Source organism: Calypte anna, chromosome 2 (genome assembly GCF_003957555.1).
Source record: "Calypte anna isolate BGI_N300 chromosome 2, bCalAnn1_v1.p, whole genome shotgun sequence".
In the NCBI taxonomy this organism is placed as follows: domain Eukaryota; kingdom Metazoa; phylum Chordata; class Aves; order Apodiformes; family Trochilidae; genus Calypte; species Calypte anna.
Window position 1 is genome coordinate 137,904,073 of NC_044245.1, and position 12,686 is coordinate 137,916,758.

The 12,686-nt window shown below is 36.7% G+C and overlaps 1 protein-coding gene across 5 annotated transcripts in view; it reads right to left on the reverse strand.

The window, feature by feature from the left end:
- Window positions 1-643: 643 nt before the first annotated feature.
- TAF2 (TATA-box binding protein associated factor 2) overlaps window positions 644-12,686 on the reverse strand; it is a 58,287-nt gene continuing 46,244 nt past the window's right edge. For 3 of the 5 annotated variants that reach the window (XM_030444806.1, XM_030444807.1, XM_030444805.1), the window contains 3 exons: window positions 12,353-12,505; window positions 11,840-11,945; window positions 644-2,287 (listed from right to left, as the gene is read on the reverse strand). In XM_030444806.1, the coding sequence (XP_030300666.1) occupies window positions 2,022-2,287; window positions 11,840-11,945; window positions 12,353-12,505 (525 nt within the window). In that variant the 3' untranslated portion in view covers window positions 644-2,021. The remainder of the gene's footprint in view (window positions 2,288-11,839; window positions 11,946-12,352; window positions 12,506-12,686) is intronic. The other 2 variants (XM_030444809.1, XM_030444808.1) reach the window with 1 other exon arrangement.

Genomic DNA, 12,686 nt, shown 5'->3' on the forward strand with positions numbered 1-12,686 from the left:
AATTATCCATGACCTCATTTTTAAAACATAAATGCATCTGCCTTTATTCTCCCAAACAATTCCAGCTTTCATTGGTTATTAGGCCAGGCCTCCCACAAACACCTCTGGCACTGTTACCTCACTCCTTAGCCAAGGGAAAAAACACCTACAAGTATTTCCATCAAGATTTACTAGAGCTTCCTGATCCTGCAGTTCCTGATGCTATCATAACAGCTCCCTGCCTCAAGAGGGGTGGTGAGGTGAGCTGCACACAACAGTTAGAATACCCAGAACACACTCAGGACCTCATTCAACCCATGCTGAGGTGTTTTCTTGTTCCTGTTGCCCCTTTAGCTGACCCAAGCTTTAAGGAGTTGCTAAGGAGGAAACAACTCCCACCACAGTGGGCTTCACCTCATGTGAAGAGCTTCTGGCATGGGAGCAGATGAGGGGAGGCTGTGATACTGCCCAAGTCCATCACATCAAAATTCAGCCCAAACACACCTTAGCACGTGCCTAAGTACAACCATCAGCACACCTACCCACCCAGTATCAATGAAATAACGTGTCTGAATAACAAAATAAGTACACGGGTGTTACAAAATACCCATCATCTTTCCATTCTACAGATAGTTAAAACAAAAATACAGGAATCAACAGTAGGTATGTAATATAAAAGTATTTATTAACTTTCATGAAGCAGAATGTGGCTTAAAAAAAAAAAAATCCTCTTGGGTACCTGTTGAGCTCTCTCTTCACCCTAAGAAAGAGAATCAGTCTCTCACAGGAATTTGGGGATTTCTTTTTTTTAAATATTTAACCCAAATACAACCATCTTCTAGAAAGCCAACGTGACCTTGGGGAAAGAGAAGTAAACCAGTCTGTGGAAATAAAATGCCCATCCCTACATACAAATAACGAAAACACATAAAAAGTGGGAGAGATTATTTAACTCTATTATCAAAACTCTTAAAACCTTAAGTTTTAAAATAAAACATTTTCTGGGTGTAAATAATACACTGCATAAAACACAGCTGGAGAAATTTAAATGTATTCATAATTTAAAGTCCCAGACCTACTAATATATTTCTCCTATGAATTCATGAGCTGATCATACAGAATACTTCCAAAAAAAACACCTCTTGGCAGAAGGAAATACATATTTTTCAATCTTTCAAATTTTAAGCTTTTAAAAATTTTTTTTTTCACTTTTAGCAAAGCCATCTTTCAAAACCATATTCCAGTATCAAGCTTGACGAAAAAATTCTGCCTCTGTCAAAATAATTTGCAAACTTTATTGGATTTTTAAAAGCCTGATTACAGGACAAAACACGCATTAAGGATTTTGCTAAAATTCCAAAAACATAATTGTAGAATGCCAGTATATTCAAAGGGTCATGCCCATAATAAATACCTGCAGCTTAAAAGCAGCTTAGAATTTTTAAAGAGTTTTAGCATCTGAAAAAGGCAAATCTTCTATATACAGTTTTTAAAATTCTGACATTACATTGCAATGGTTAAAGGAAGAAACAGTTTCAACTGAAGACTACAGAAAGTCCCTGTCTTCTCAGGAGGTCTACACTTGGTTATACAATACTATGGAAACAGCACTTCACCAAAGGTCTGGCAATTGGCTTCCGCTTAAAACATACTCTGTCTCATAACGTTCTTTAAAGGATGAAAACATAATTGACTCTGGCAGTACACATGGTCAGCATGATGTGCAGGGGGTTGCCAGTGGAGATGGGCCCTTATATAAAGGGCTGTTTTCTTGTTGAAAATGGAAAAAAGAGTGGGAGGTGTGGAGAACAGTGAAATACAAAATGACTCAGAATCACAAAACATACTTTTTCAATCAGATTATTTCAACAACCGCATATGCAAATAGAAGGCTTCAAAAGAGGATGGTGGCAGAACTTCTGAATTGCTAAGGCAATTCACAGATTCTTATTTCCATTAAAAAAAGATAGAAACTATAGCTATATACATCCTTCTAAGTATTCAGAGATATTGCAAGTTGAACTCCAGAGAAACTATCAGTATCAGTCTGAAAGTGACGGGGAACGGATTGATCGTGCGCTGGCTGGACTGTTAGAGAAAGCAAAGGGATCCTTTTCCTTTTCTTTATTATCATGTTTATGTTTATGCTTATGCTTATGCTTGTGTTTCTTCTTCTTTTTCTTGTGCTCATGGTGGTGATGGTGATGATGATCACTATGTTTTGAGGAGTTTGATTCTTTACTAAACACAGAGAGTGGAGCTGCTGAGACAGGGTGCATGTTCACCTCTCCTGAAGATTGTTCTTTACCTAAAAAAATGGATACAGTGGGATTAATAAATGTTTAACTTGCATTGCTTTCAAACATAGCTGAGGAATATTAGATAAAACTTGCATTAACATTTAAACATGCAAACACAGAATCTGCTGCTATTCTTGTTCTGTTACCTTTTTGGTTTTTTTCCAGAAAAGGCTCTGAAAATGCTATTTACATTCCTGACCTACTGACATTTTTTACAGAGGTACCACTTCCTCCCTTCAAAGGTATAAATGTAACCCAGACAATTAGGAATAGTAAAGAGTTATGAAACTGCAAGTTATACTAGCTTCCATAAATTAATTTTTAATCAGAGTTGGAAGGTCACTATACCATGAATAATGAAAATATAACTGCTTATGACAACTATGATATAAAGTGCAGGCCTGGTACACATTAAAGCACCATTCTGGGATGTGAACTTGTTTCAGTCAGGAGCTAACGCTCCCAGAAAAACATACAAATATTTTGATACTGAACAGAAAGATTAAATTGCTTTTTCCAAAAAAGCAGGAAGGCTTGACTTCCTTTAGGCAGAAATTGAGTCAAACCACTCACATTGCAAGAACGTTTTTTAACAACTAGGCCAGTGTAGGAAGGCAGAATAAGATTCTGAAGACAACTAATCCTTTAAATTTTACTTCAAATGGATTTTGGTCAGATGCTTTAAAAGTGTTTGTTTTCTTTTTAACCTCTCCAGTTTCTGGTAAAAATATCTCTGTTAAATAACAGAGAATTACATTATGGGCTTTGTGATTATCTTTGTGTGTATACTTGAAAATGGATTATTTTTACAGTACATCTTTTTGATGGCTTGCTTTGTTTTGCATCTTTAAAAGGATGAACGATTTGCCCATGGTAATGACTTCTTGAAGTCTGAAGAGCCAGCTTCCTGTAGTATGACAAACAAGCATTGAGAAACATGGCCATGCAATCTTTCTAATTTTAGCTACATGATTAAGAACTGATTCAATGCAGCATATATATAGAAAAGCAAATCTGTTCTTTGTTTGATAGGCTGGAAAAAGTAAAATCTACATCTGTAGCATTGTTTAGGAGTAGAAACTCAAAATATTTTTACAGCAAGGATAATCAGTGCCTTCCTATAGGACATGGTGGAAACCACTGCTTAGTGATACAGCACAAGTGATTTCTTTCTAGAAAAATGTTTGGGCTCCATCACAAGATGTGAATATGGTGAAGTACAAGATCCTGCTGATGTTACGAAGGAGGCTTAATTAGAGTCTAATAGTTTCCTGTAGACTTAAAATCCTTAATATGCAAGTTTTTTAAAAATCTTTAATTTTTATCTCATTAAAACTATGTAGTAGTAAAGTCATGTTATCACTTCAAAGATTTATTGCTAGAAATAACAACACCTTTACTTATTTATCTACTCTATGGAAGACTGAAGATGCACACATAAACTCAAAACTTCCACAGCACAACTTTTTTACATTGTTAACTGGAGCAATTCTTGACAATGCAAACAGCAAGCAAGTATTCTGTATTTGATGCAAAAGGGTACAAGACTGCTTCACAATTTAACCACTTATAATCTTTATCTTAAAGAACTCCTACCTGTACCTAAACTTAACTTTATAACCTGGGCTCATTTCCCTAAAGTCTACATTTTTTAGACAAGAAAATTTTCTTTAGAAGCTGCAAGAATGCAAAACCAGCCATTAAACAGGTTAGAAAGAGAGGCATCCCTGACTCAGACCAGTAGAAAGAGAATGGTTGGAGGCTGCACCTCAGCAAATCAAAGCACACATTATTTGACACCATTAAAACAGGCTACAGTAATTGAAGTTGAACTGTGGCAGTGACAAAAACACAGCTTCTAGTAACAGAGGAATAAAAGGTTTGTAAAAAACCTCAATAAGGCCAATTGGTGTTGGTTCATGAAAGATACACAGAAGATTATTTGAAGTATGGAACATGTTCTCACATATTCTCAAGCTACAGACAAGGCACATAAGATGCATTAAAATACACAATGTACACTAAAATCAACTTCAAATGAAACAACCCACACACATGACAAAAACTATTTTAACTTCACAGCTCCAATAGCTCCAAATTGTGAAGTTAGTTTTATATGGAAACTGAACCTGTATGTCTAGACATTGCATTTGTAACAACAATGTGTAAAATCAAAGCTACACCTCTGAACTTTAAAAATTTTAACCCAGTATAACTAGTATAAGGACATGGGATTAATAGTGCAGGGATGATGCAGCAATTGTGTCAAGTACCAGTGAAGACCAAGGATGCAATCAAACTGACCTTGACTGCACTACCTGCCACTTGTGCACATTTCCTGCTGTTCTCTGATCTACCTGCTGAGGTAACAGTCTGCATTGTCACTTATTTACTTATTTCAGGTAGGTTATGAAAAAATCTGTCATTTAAAGCAGTTAAACATTGGCTGGAGCAAGTTAGGGAGCAAACATGAGAGAAGCTTAAGGCAACAGGACTAAGCGTGTGGTGATGAGCACCTGGAAACTGAAAAAGGCAAAAGGATCTTCAGGAAGGGGAGAAATAGGATCCATCAGCAACTCAAGGGCTACTGATGCCACAGGAGATGGTCAGTGTTGGTAAATATGGCAAAAGTGTCAATTACAAAAACCTAATTTTACTGAGCCAGTATTCATAGTGCACATATACTTTGTTCATAGAGCTCAGTGATAATGATAATCAAGTCAGTTTTTAAATGCAAAAATAACAAATACCTAGAAAATTTCCTACTCCTGTTCAAAGTGGAAATCAGCAATCAAATACATTCATCCTGAATGATGGTTCAGAAAGGATATACACAAGACAGACCTAAATAGATAGACCTCTATAAACTATGAAAAAATTTACAGATTTGTACCCGTAAAATTCACTGTTAAAACTTGCATAGAAATTTTTCTTTAACTTCTTTTTAATTAGCCTCTACTTTAGACACAAGCCAGGGACCTGCCAAACTCGGAAAGTAAGGCTAAATAGGAACTGCTTTATAGAGTGTTATTCCCATCCTTCTATCACCAGGAGTAGCAGGACTGCCTCAAGGACACACGGAACACTCCCTCTTCCTGCAGGGATCCCACTGCCTCCTGGCAGAGGGAGCAGGACTGGAACCTGGGTTTCTCAAATCACAGAAACACACAATAAGTGGAGGGTGAGGCCAGATACTTGCTTCTGAAGTGGTTAGTAGCATTCCTTGGAAGGAAGTCCACATACATGTGTCTGTCCACTTGGATCTCTTTCTGTTTGGGATGTGGAAATTCCAAGGTAATTATTGGCTTTGTGGCGTTCCAGCTAGCTGGTAGGTGTTTCAAGTTAGACAACATTACCATCCCATGGGTGAAAGATCAAAAACTTTGTGCACACCTTGTTACAAAGACAAATATAAATGCTGTGCGTATCATGAGCGAATAAAATATGGAAAACAGATCTCAGTTTAGTTTTAGGATGAAAGGGGTGTAGACCTTAATAAGCTTTAAAACAACATTTTCTCTCATAACAAAACCTGATACCAGATAATTGCAACATCCTATTCATCAGTTATCTAGGGTAAGATTTTTTCTTTTTAAAAGTCACTGATGCAGAAATGCTGAAAAATGTTGAGTACAGTGTTTAATTGATTTTACTCATGCTTTGTTACTGAACCTCTATAATTTGGGAACATTTAACATGAGACTTTAACTTGACAACAAGCTTCCAGAAGATCTTCAGTGTGGTATGTCCTATACTCCTGATTTTGCACTCAGAGGGTGAGATACCACAGGCTTTCAGTCTCTGTTTCTTTCCATGCACCATCTATTTAAGTCAGCTGGCTTATTTAGGACTTTTCCAAATTGACACTTGTTAAAAATCATCCTTTTGCACCCTGATTTGTTCAAAAGTAAGAGGGAGAAACCCACTTCTCAAATGACAGCAAATGGTAAAGTCAATGGGTCCAGTGTTTCAGCTGAGGACAGGATGGTGCTCCAGAACCTGACACCATCACCTCGGGGAACAAGGGGACAATCAACACAAGCATGCAAGCTTAAAACTTTTCTCCCAGAACCCACAGAAAGCTTGGTGATGTAAAAAATATCACAGCTCTGAAATGCAACTCTGGCAAGTATGTTCTCTAGAGAATGAACATTAAAAAAGCTGAAAAGATTTAGCTTTCCATATTACAACTTGTAATAAACATATTACAAGACCTTAGCTTTCCATATTACAACTTCTCCAATATTACCCTGAAAACATCCAGGAAACACTATTTTTTAATTTAATGTTGTGTATATGCATCTGTTGAACCATCAACAAGGCACATACACCAAGTTACCAAGCATAAATAATTTCAAGCTTCCAGAATGCAAGGGCCTTGTCATTTGTAGTAAGAAGCAGAATTTTCAAATTAAGTATCTCTGAAAAAAAGTTATCAATTTTCTGTCTAATTGACTGTACTTTTAAGGACCAGTAGACAAAATATAAAGTTTGAGAGCAAAAAGTAAAGGTCTGAGGACATGCTAAGAAAATCAGTTGTTCTGGCTCCAGTACAAAAATTTTATCTAGTTCAAATTTACAAATTCACTTGACTTAATTATTTTAGTGGGATTTCTATACAGATAGGTAATTCGTCATACCTATACGAAAGTATTAGCATCTGCTAAAGTATTGTAAAGATAAGCTGGTGATTGAATGAAAATATACTTTTAACTGGTAACTGTTCTATTTGTTTCCTTATTTGACTTTAACTTAGCAAATATATTGTTTTATTCTTCCATTTAAAAAACAGCTTAATTTTGAAATAATAGCTTAACTTTAATTTTATTTTTACTACATTTACTTTAATAGTCTAGGAATTCTGGAATATTCCCTACTCCAGAAAAACAGAACATTTCAATCAGTAAATCAGTTCAGAATACTTTGTGCCTCTAACAATTTCAGGCACTTCATTTGAAAATTTAGTTTCTAGTCTTACCCATCTTCTAGGTTTGAGAGTGACCAGTTGTTGTCTCAGACACTGCCACAGCTACAGTATTACATTGTTTTAATTAAAGCACATAGTTTACACACATCAGCCATTCACTATTAAAACAGCTTTCATGCTCTTCAGGATAAAGCACTTGTGAAGTATACAATGAACTATTTCAGTGAGGAAAAATTATGCATAAAATGTCAGAGCCCATAAGTTACCAGTTTGGACACAGTTATATTTTAGTTGAAAATGTCAACATATATGTAACAGATACTATCAAGCAGGTATTATGTTATTAAAGGGTAGTCTAACAGAACAGTTGTAATAGCTTTTCTCTCCTTAAAAACCCATCATCAGTGGTGTCCTCCTATCCAGGAAGTTTTCATTTACATATTTGCCTGTGTGCTGATACTTCAGTAACTCTTTTTGGCTGAGAGCCACTAATGGCTGAACTTTGAGATGCTGGTGTTTTTATAGCTTACTCTGGTAACTCTGCTGAGCTGGGGAGGATGGGGCTTTTATACAGTTCAGATTCAATTTCTACTTCAAATGTGATGATCTGCACCACGGGCTCAAATCTACTGTTGTGAATGTACTGTTAAAACATAAAAGACTGCAGTAGTTTCCCTCTACACATTATTGCAGTACATGCTGAATTAATTTTCAAAATGTTCCAGAAACAATTAAATCCAACAAAATCATTATATCCTGAAACTCCAGACAGCAACTGTGATAAACAAGACCACAATCCAATCAACAAGAGTGTGGCCTGGCCTAGAACATCAAAGTTTCATGTAGATCTAAATGGTAAACAGTGACCTACAAGGTCAGCACTGGAAATTTTCAGGTTGATTATCTTGGAAAACAGCAAATGGATTAACAGAATGGCCAAAGGATTTTTCTGATCTAGGTTTAAATGCTCCAGATGTGTCCTCAAACCCCACTGCTCCTGAACATGATCAGAAAAAGGATTGCCAGTGCACAAAGAGCACACTGCTGTACTTACTTTTTTTTTCTTTTGTAGAAAATAACGTTGAGAGAATTAGACACTGCTTTATATCAACCATCAAACTACAAAAAATTGTTGGGAAAATTCTAATTACATGTTTATCATCAATGACCTGGTGAGCCATAATGATGTGTATGTGTCAGGTCATGCAGGCTACAGCCCAGCATTTATTTTGGAAGCAGAAAACAGGCTAACCAATAACCACTGACACATACAGCAGAACTCTTTTAAAGGTTAATTTAGAAGTATTGTATATTCATATGAGTAAAATAATACAGAAAATAAAAAAGAGTATCTTAGTCTGATATCAGCAGAAAGCAATGCATGAAAAGTCACCTGTCTGAAATGAGAATTTAAATCTACTGCTTCCACAAAATCTGATCTTGAAATTATTTTGATATTAAGAGCAGGAAGCATCATTAATATTCATGTTGCTTCAGCAGCAAATAAAAATCTGGTCTTGCACAGAAATGTGACCTTGCACAGCATTTGAGGCTCAATGGAGGCTACAAAGATGCCAATCTTTACAGCACATGAACAACCAACACAACAGCATTTTCAGACAGCTCACAACTGGTGCTGTTTAATAAATTCTTGAAAAATGATCAAAATCCCTTGTAGCTATTAGAGTGCACAGTTCTATTACTGTACACAGGATGATTTAGTAGCATTTAAAATATTTTCTACATTAACTACAAAAGGTGTTGTAATTAAAGTACTGAAACCTGCAATCCTGCAAAAACTGTAGTACAAGACTTTTATTGCTCTTGCAGCATCTCAACACTAACCTGTCATATCCATAAGCAGAACCAAAAGGGGAAAAGCTTTTAAAGGAAAAGAGTATTTTCCTGGCTTTTTGTGGGTTATATCAACTTAAGCAAATACAAATTAGCATTCAGAGTGATGTACGGAGTGTAAACAACAAAAAACAAAAACAAAACATAGATACTGCAGGATTTAGACCCAACATGAACTTCCTCTTGGCAGCTGCTGTTTGCAGGCTGTGTTTGGCTGATGACCTAACACTTCATGTGACATGAGGGGACATAACCCACAGCTGTGAGAGAAAGACTGAGTATGGACTCAGAGATTGCTGCCTTCCAAGTATGAATAACAGAACTGAGGCAGATAAAAGATCTTACAGATTTACTAGCAAGATGCTGAGACCATTTCAGAACTCATTGTCAATCTGTTTCAGAATAACCAGTGACTGAAGTGCACCCCTTCTTCATCACTGCTGCAAAACCTCAAAGGCCCTCAAGAAATACTGTCTGTGATTTGTCTGTAAAACAGAACACTCCTATGTGTGAACAGTTTTATTTACATATGCTTTTATTTTTCCCCATCTGTTTGGCATTCCTTAGCAGCTGTATGCTATTGAACTGTCTTTACTTACTGAGCCTGAAATTCATATATCTCTGCTTCTATAAAAAATGTTATGAATAAGAAACAGGTGAAATTTTAGAAGCAAAGAATATCTGAAGTGGAACTGTTTCTAACTGCACAAACCAGAGAAAATGAAGTTAATCTGAAGTGTTTCAAAAGAATGCTTCTCAAAGGCTTATACTTTAAAATTATTTCTGTGGCAAAATCCAGCACCTGTCTCATTTATTACCTAGGAAAGAAAATGTATTCTGGTGTGCTGAACGCCTCAGTGGTGAGAAGGGCATTTAGCACACAAGTACAACTCAAAGTAGCTTTTGTCTGCTACAGGTCTCCAAAAGCAACAGTCAATTAGCCATTACTCCACTCATGATCAAACCTTACCCCTTCTGAACTCCAGTGCAAACATCATATGCAACAGTCCTGGAGCACAGAGCTGGCGTACAGAGGGTCCCGTAAGTCCTATTTGTGAAGTTATTTGGCAGAGTTTTGTTTATGACTTTATATTCCGTAGAGTGTGTAAATCTAGTAAAAAAATTTGTTGCAAAATATCTTGTAAGAGTTATAAATACTAATCCTCAGTGGATCAGCTTCACACTCGCATGCCCTGGATGTGTCATTCTTTGCCGTAACAGAAATGTGGTGGCTGACCATAACACTGAGGACAAAATTCAAATCAGCACTGAGTGGTCTGAAGTAAAGGCTGTGTGGAATTAAGCTCCTAAATTCAGGAGAGTGACCTGTGTGCAGCCTTCCTCTTTACTCTGCTAAAAGGCTACGATTTAGGCAAACAAGTTGTGAGTTTTGCTACTCTACATATCTCAACAAATCCATCCTGGTGGAGCTGCACAGGCACGTGTCATTAACCAAAGCCCATCTGGAATCCAGAAACTAGAACTCCCTTTGTTTTATGTCCCTGTATGAACTTATTTTGTTAGCTAAGCAGTTACAGCAGCTACCTTTAAAAAAAAAAAAAAAAAAAAGAAAAAACCCCTGAGTGGCTAGATCATCTGCCAAGGAAGTAAGAACATAAGTGCTGGGCCCTAAGGGAGTGTGAGCCCACAGCTTCCACACCCCCACACCCCCAGCCAGTACCACCAGCCCCAGGAGGATATTCAGAGCAGGAACATCCACCAGCCCTTCTCTTAAACAGGCCACTCAATTGCCAGTCACAGGGAAAGCAGATGAGGTGGTCTGTCAGCTTAGCTCACAACCTAGAGCACCCAACATGGAACCAACCTCCCAGATCCTGCTGCTAAGGTCTACTTGTGCTTTACATTAGGCAACCACTAGGTAAAAAGAAAAAAACAAGAAAAAGGGTAATTATCCTGAATCCTAATTCTAAGGACAAATGCTTCACTTCTAAAGATTCCAGTACTGCAACCTTAAAACTTTCCAATCTGTGTCCCACAGATCTCTCACACTTTTTGTCACATGGCCACACTACCTCATCTTAGCCCTACTGGCTCATTCTGGAACTAACCTTTAGAAATGAAGTTAAAATATTTTGAGAAAATAAGACTAACCACTTAATTTCTTTGCTAGTGATAAAGGGTGGAAGTTCATCAATGAAGTTGAGCCTTCATTAAAGTTTCTAAGAAACACTGTCCTTTAAGAAGTAATTTTGCCAAATATTTTATGAAGAAGATACTAAGTTGTAAAAGAAGTGCTTGAAATGAAACCATTTTACTCATAGATGCAATATTTTCAACCTCAGAAAGCTGTTCTAAGCATCTCTGAGGGCGGTATGGTTTTTAACGATAGATTTTAATAAATGTTAAAACTTGAGATTTTTTTCTTCCTGAAGAGTCTTGCTATTTTTTTTTTCAACTTAGTCCTCAAAATTACTATTTTTAAAATGGAAATTATGGCAAAATAATTTTTACCTACCTACCTATGGGGTTTTAGTTCAGCTTTATGTTATGTTATTCCTTCCTCAGCTTTTCACCTTTTTAAGCATGATACATAATCACCTTACTTAGATATTTATGAAAATCCGTATGTACACAGTTATCTATAAATATACTGGAAAGTAAAGAAATGTTCTTATGCAACCTTTACATGCTTCCTTGAATCCAGTTAACATTTAACACCAGCACTGTATGTATGGAAGCAAGCAGTATCAAAAGAACCTCACGACTGAAATGGTTGAAAAACTCTTACTGTAATTTATGCCGATAAATTTCCTCATACCTGGTGTGGACGGTCTCTCCAACATATTCAAGTGATGGTAAATAAAGGCTTGACTGTCATGAACTGTGTCCATATCAATCTCTTCCTCTTCTTGAGAGTTTGAGAACTAAGATATCAGGAAAAAAACATAAGCAGATGCTAATAATTCACAGGAATATAATTTATCAGAACTTAAAATATTTGGCTTTGAGGTAAACTGGGGGTGAGAGGGAAAGGAATTGATATCTACCACTGCAAAGGAATAAATTTCAATAAAATTAAAAAGGATCAGTGTCTTTTCTTCTTTCTAATTTACCATAAAGCTGTGTGAATTAGAGCATTTACTGTCAACTTGAGTTCTTGCCAGCCAATAAAGAATCTGATGGAAAATAATTTTGCCAAACTAAGTGTAATAATTACTGCACACATATACACGTCCTTTGTTTGAACACAGCTTTAAGGGAAGTCAGCAGAAGCCATTGCTGTTATTCTGAATACCCTACATATTGTGCAAGTTGAATTTCCATTTCTTACTCTGATTTTGAGTTTGACTTTACTGTCTTCATTCTTCTCTAGTATTTGCCCTGGCTCCAATGGAGACCCGAGTGGCATATCAGCCTTCCTCTTCACCCCCTGCTGATGACCAGAAATGCTGGATGCTGTTTCCTTAATAAGATGATCATCCTCCTGAAGCAGCATTAAAAGACCAAAATTAGAAGATAGCAAGAGCCATGTTTCAGCCTAAAAGAGACCTGATAGCTGAGAACACTTCTGACTAAAGTGGGTGATTTGAACAAAGTTTTCCCTGTAGTTCTGGCATAAATGTTTTTTCTAAAACCCTGCGTGGATTTGTGCCAACCTCTCCTAC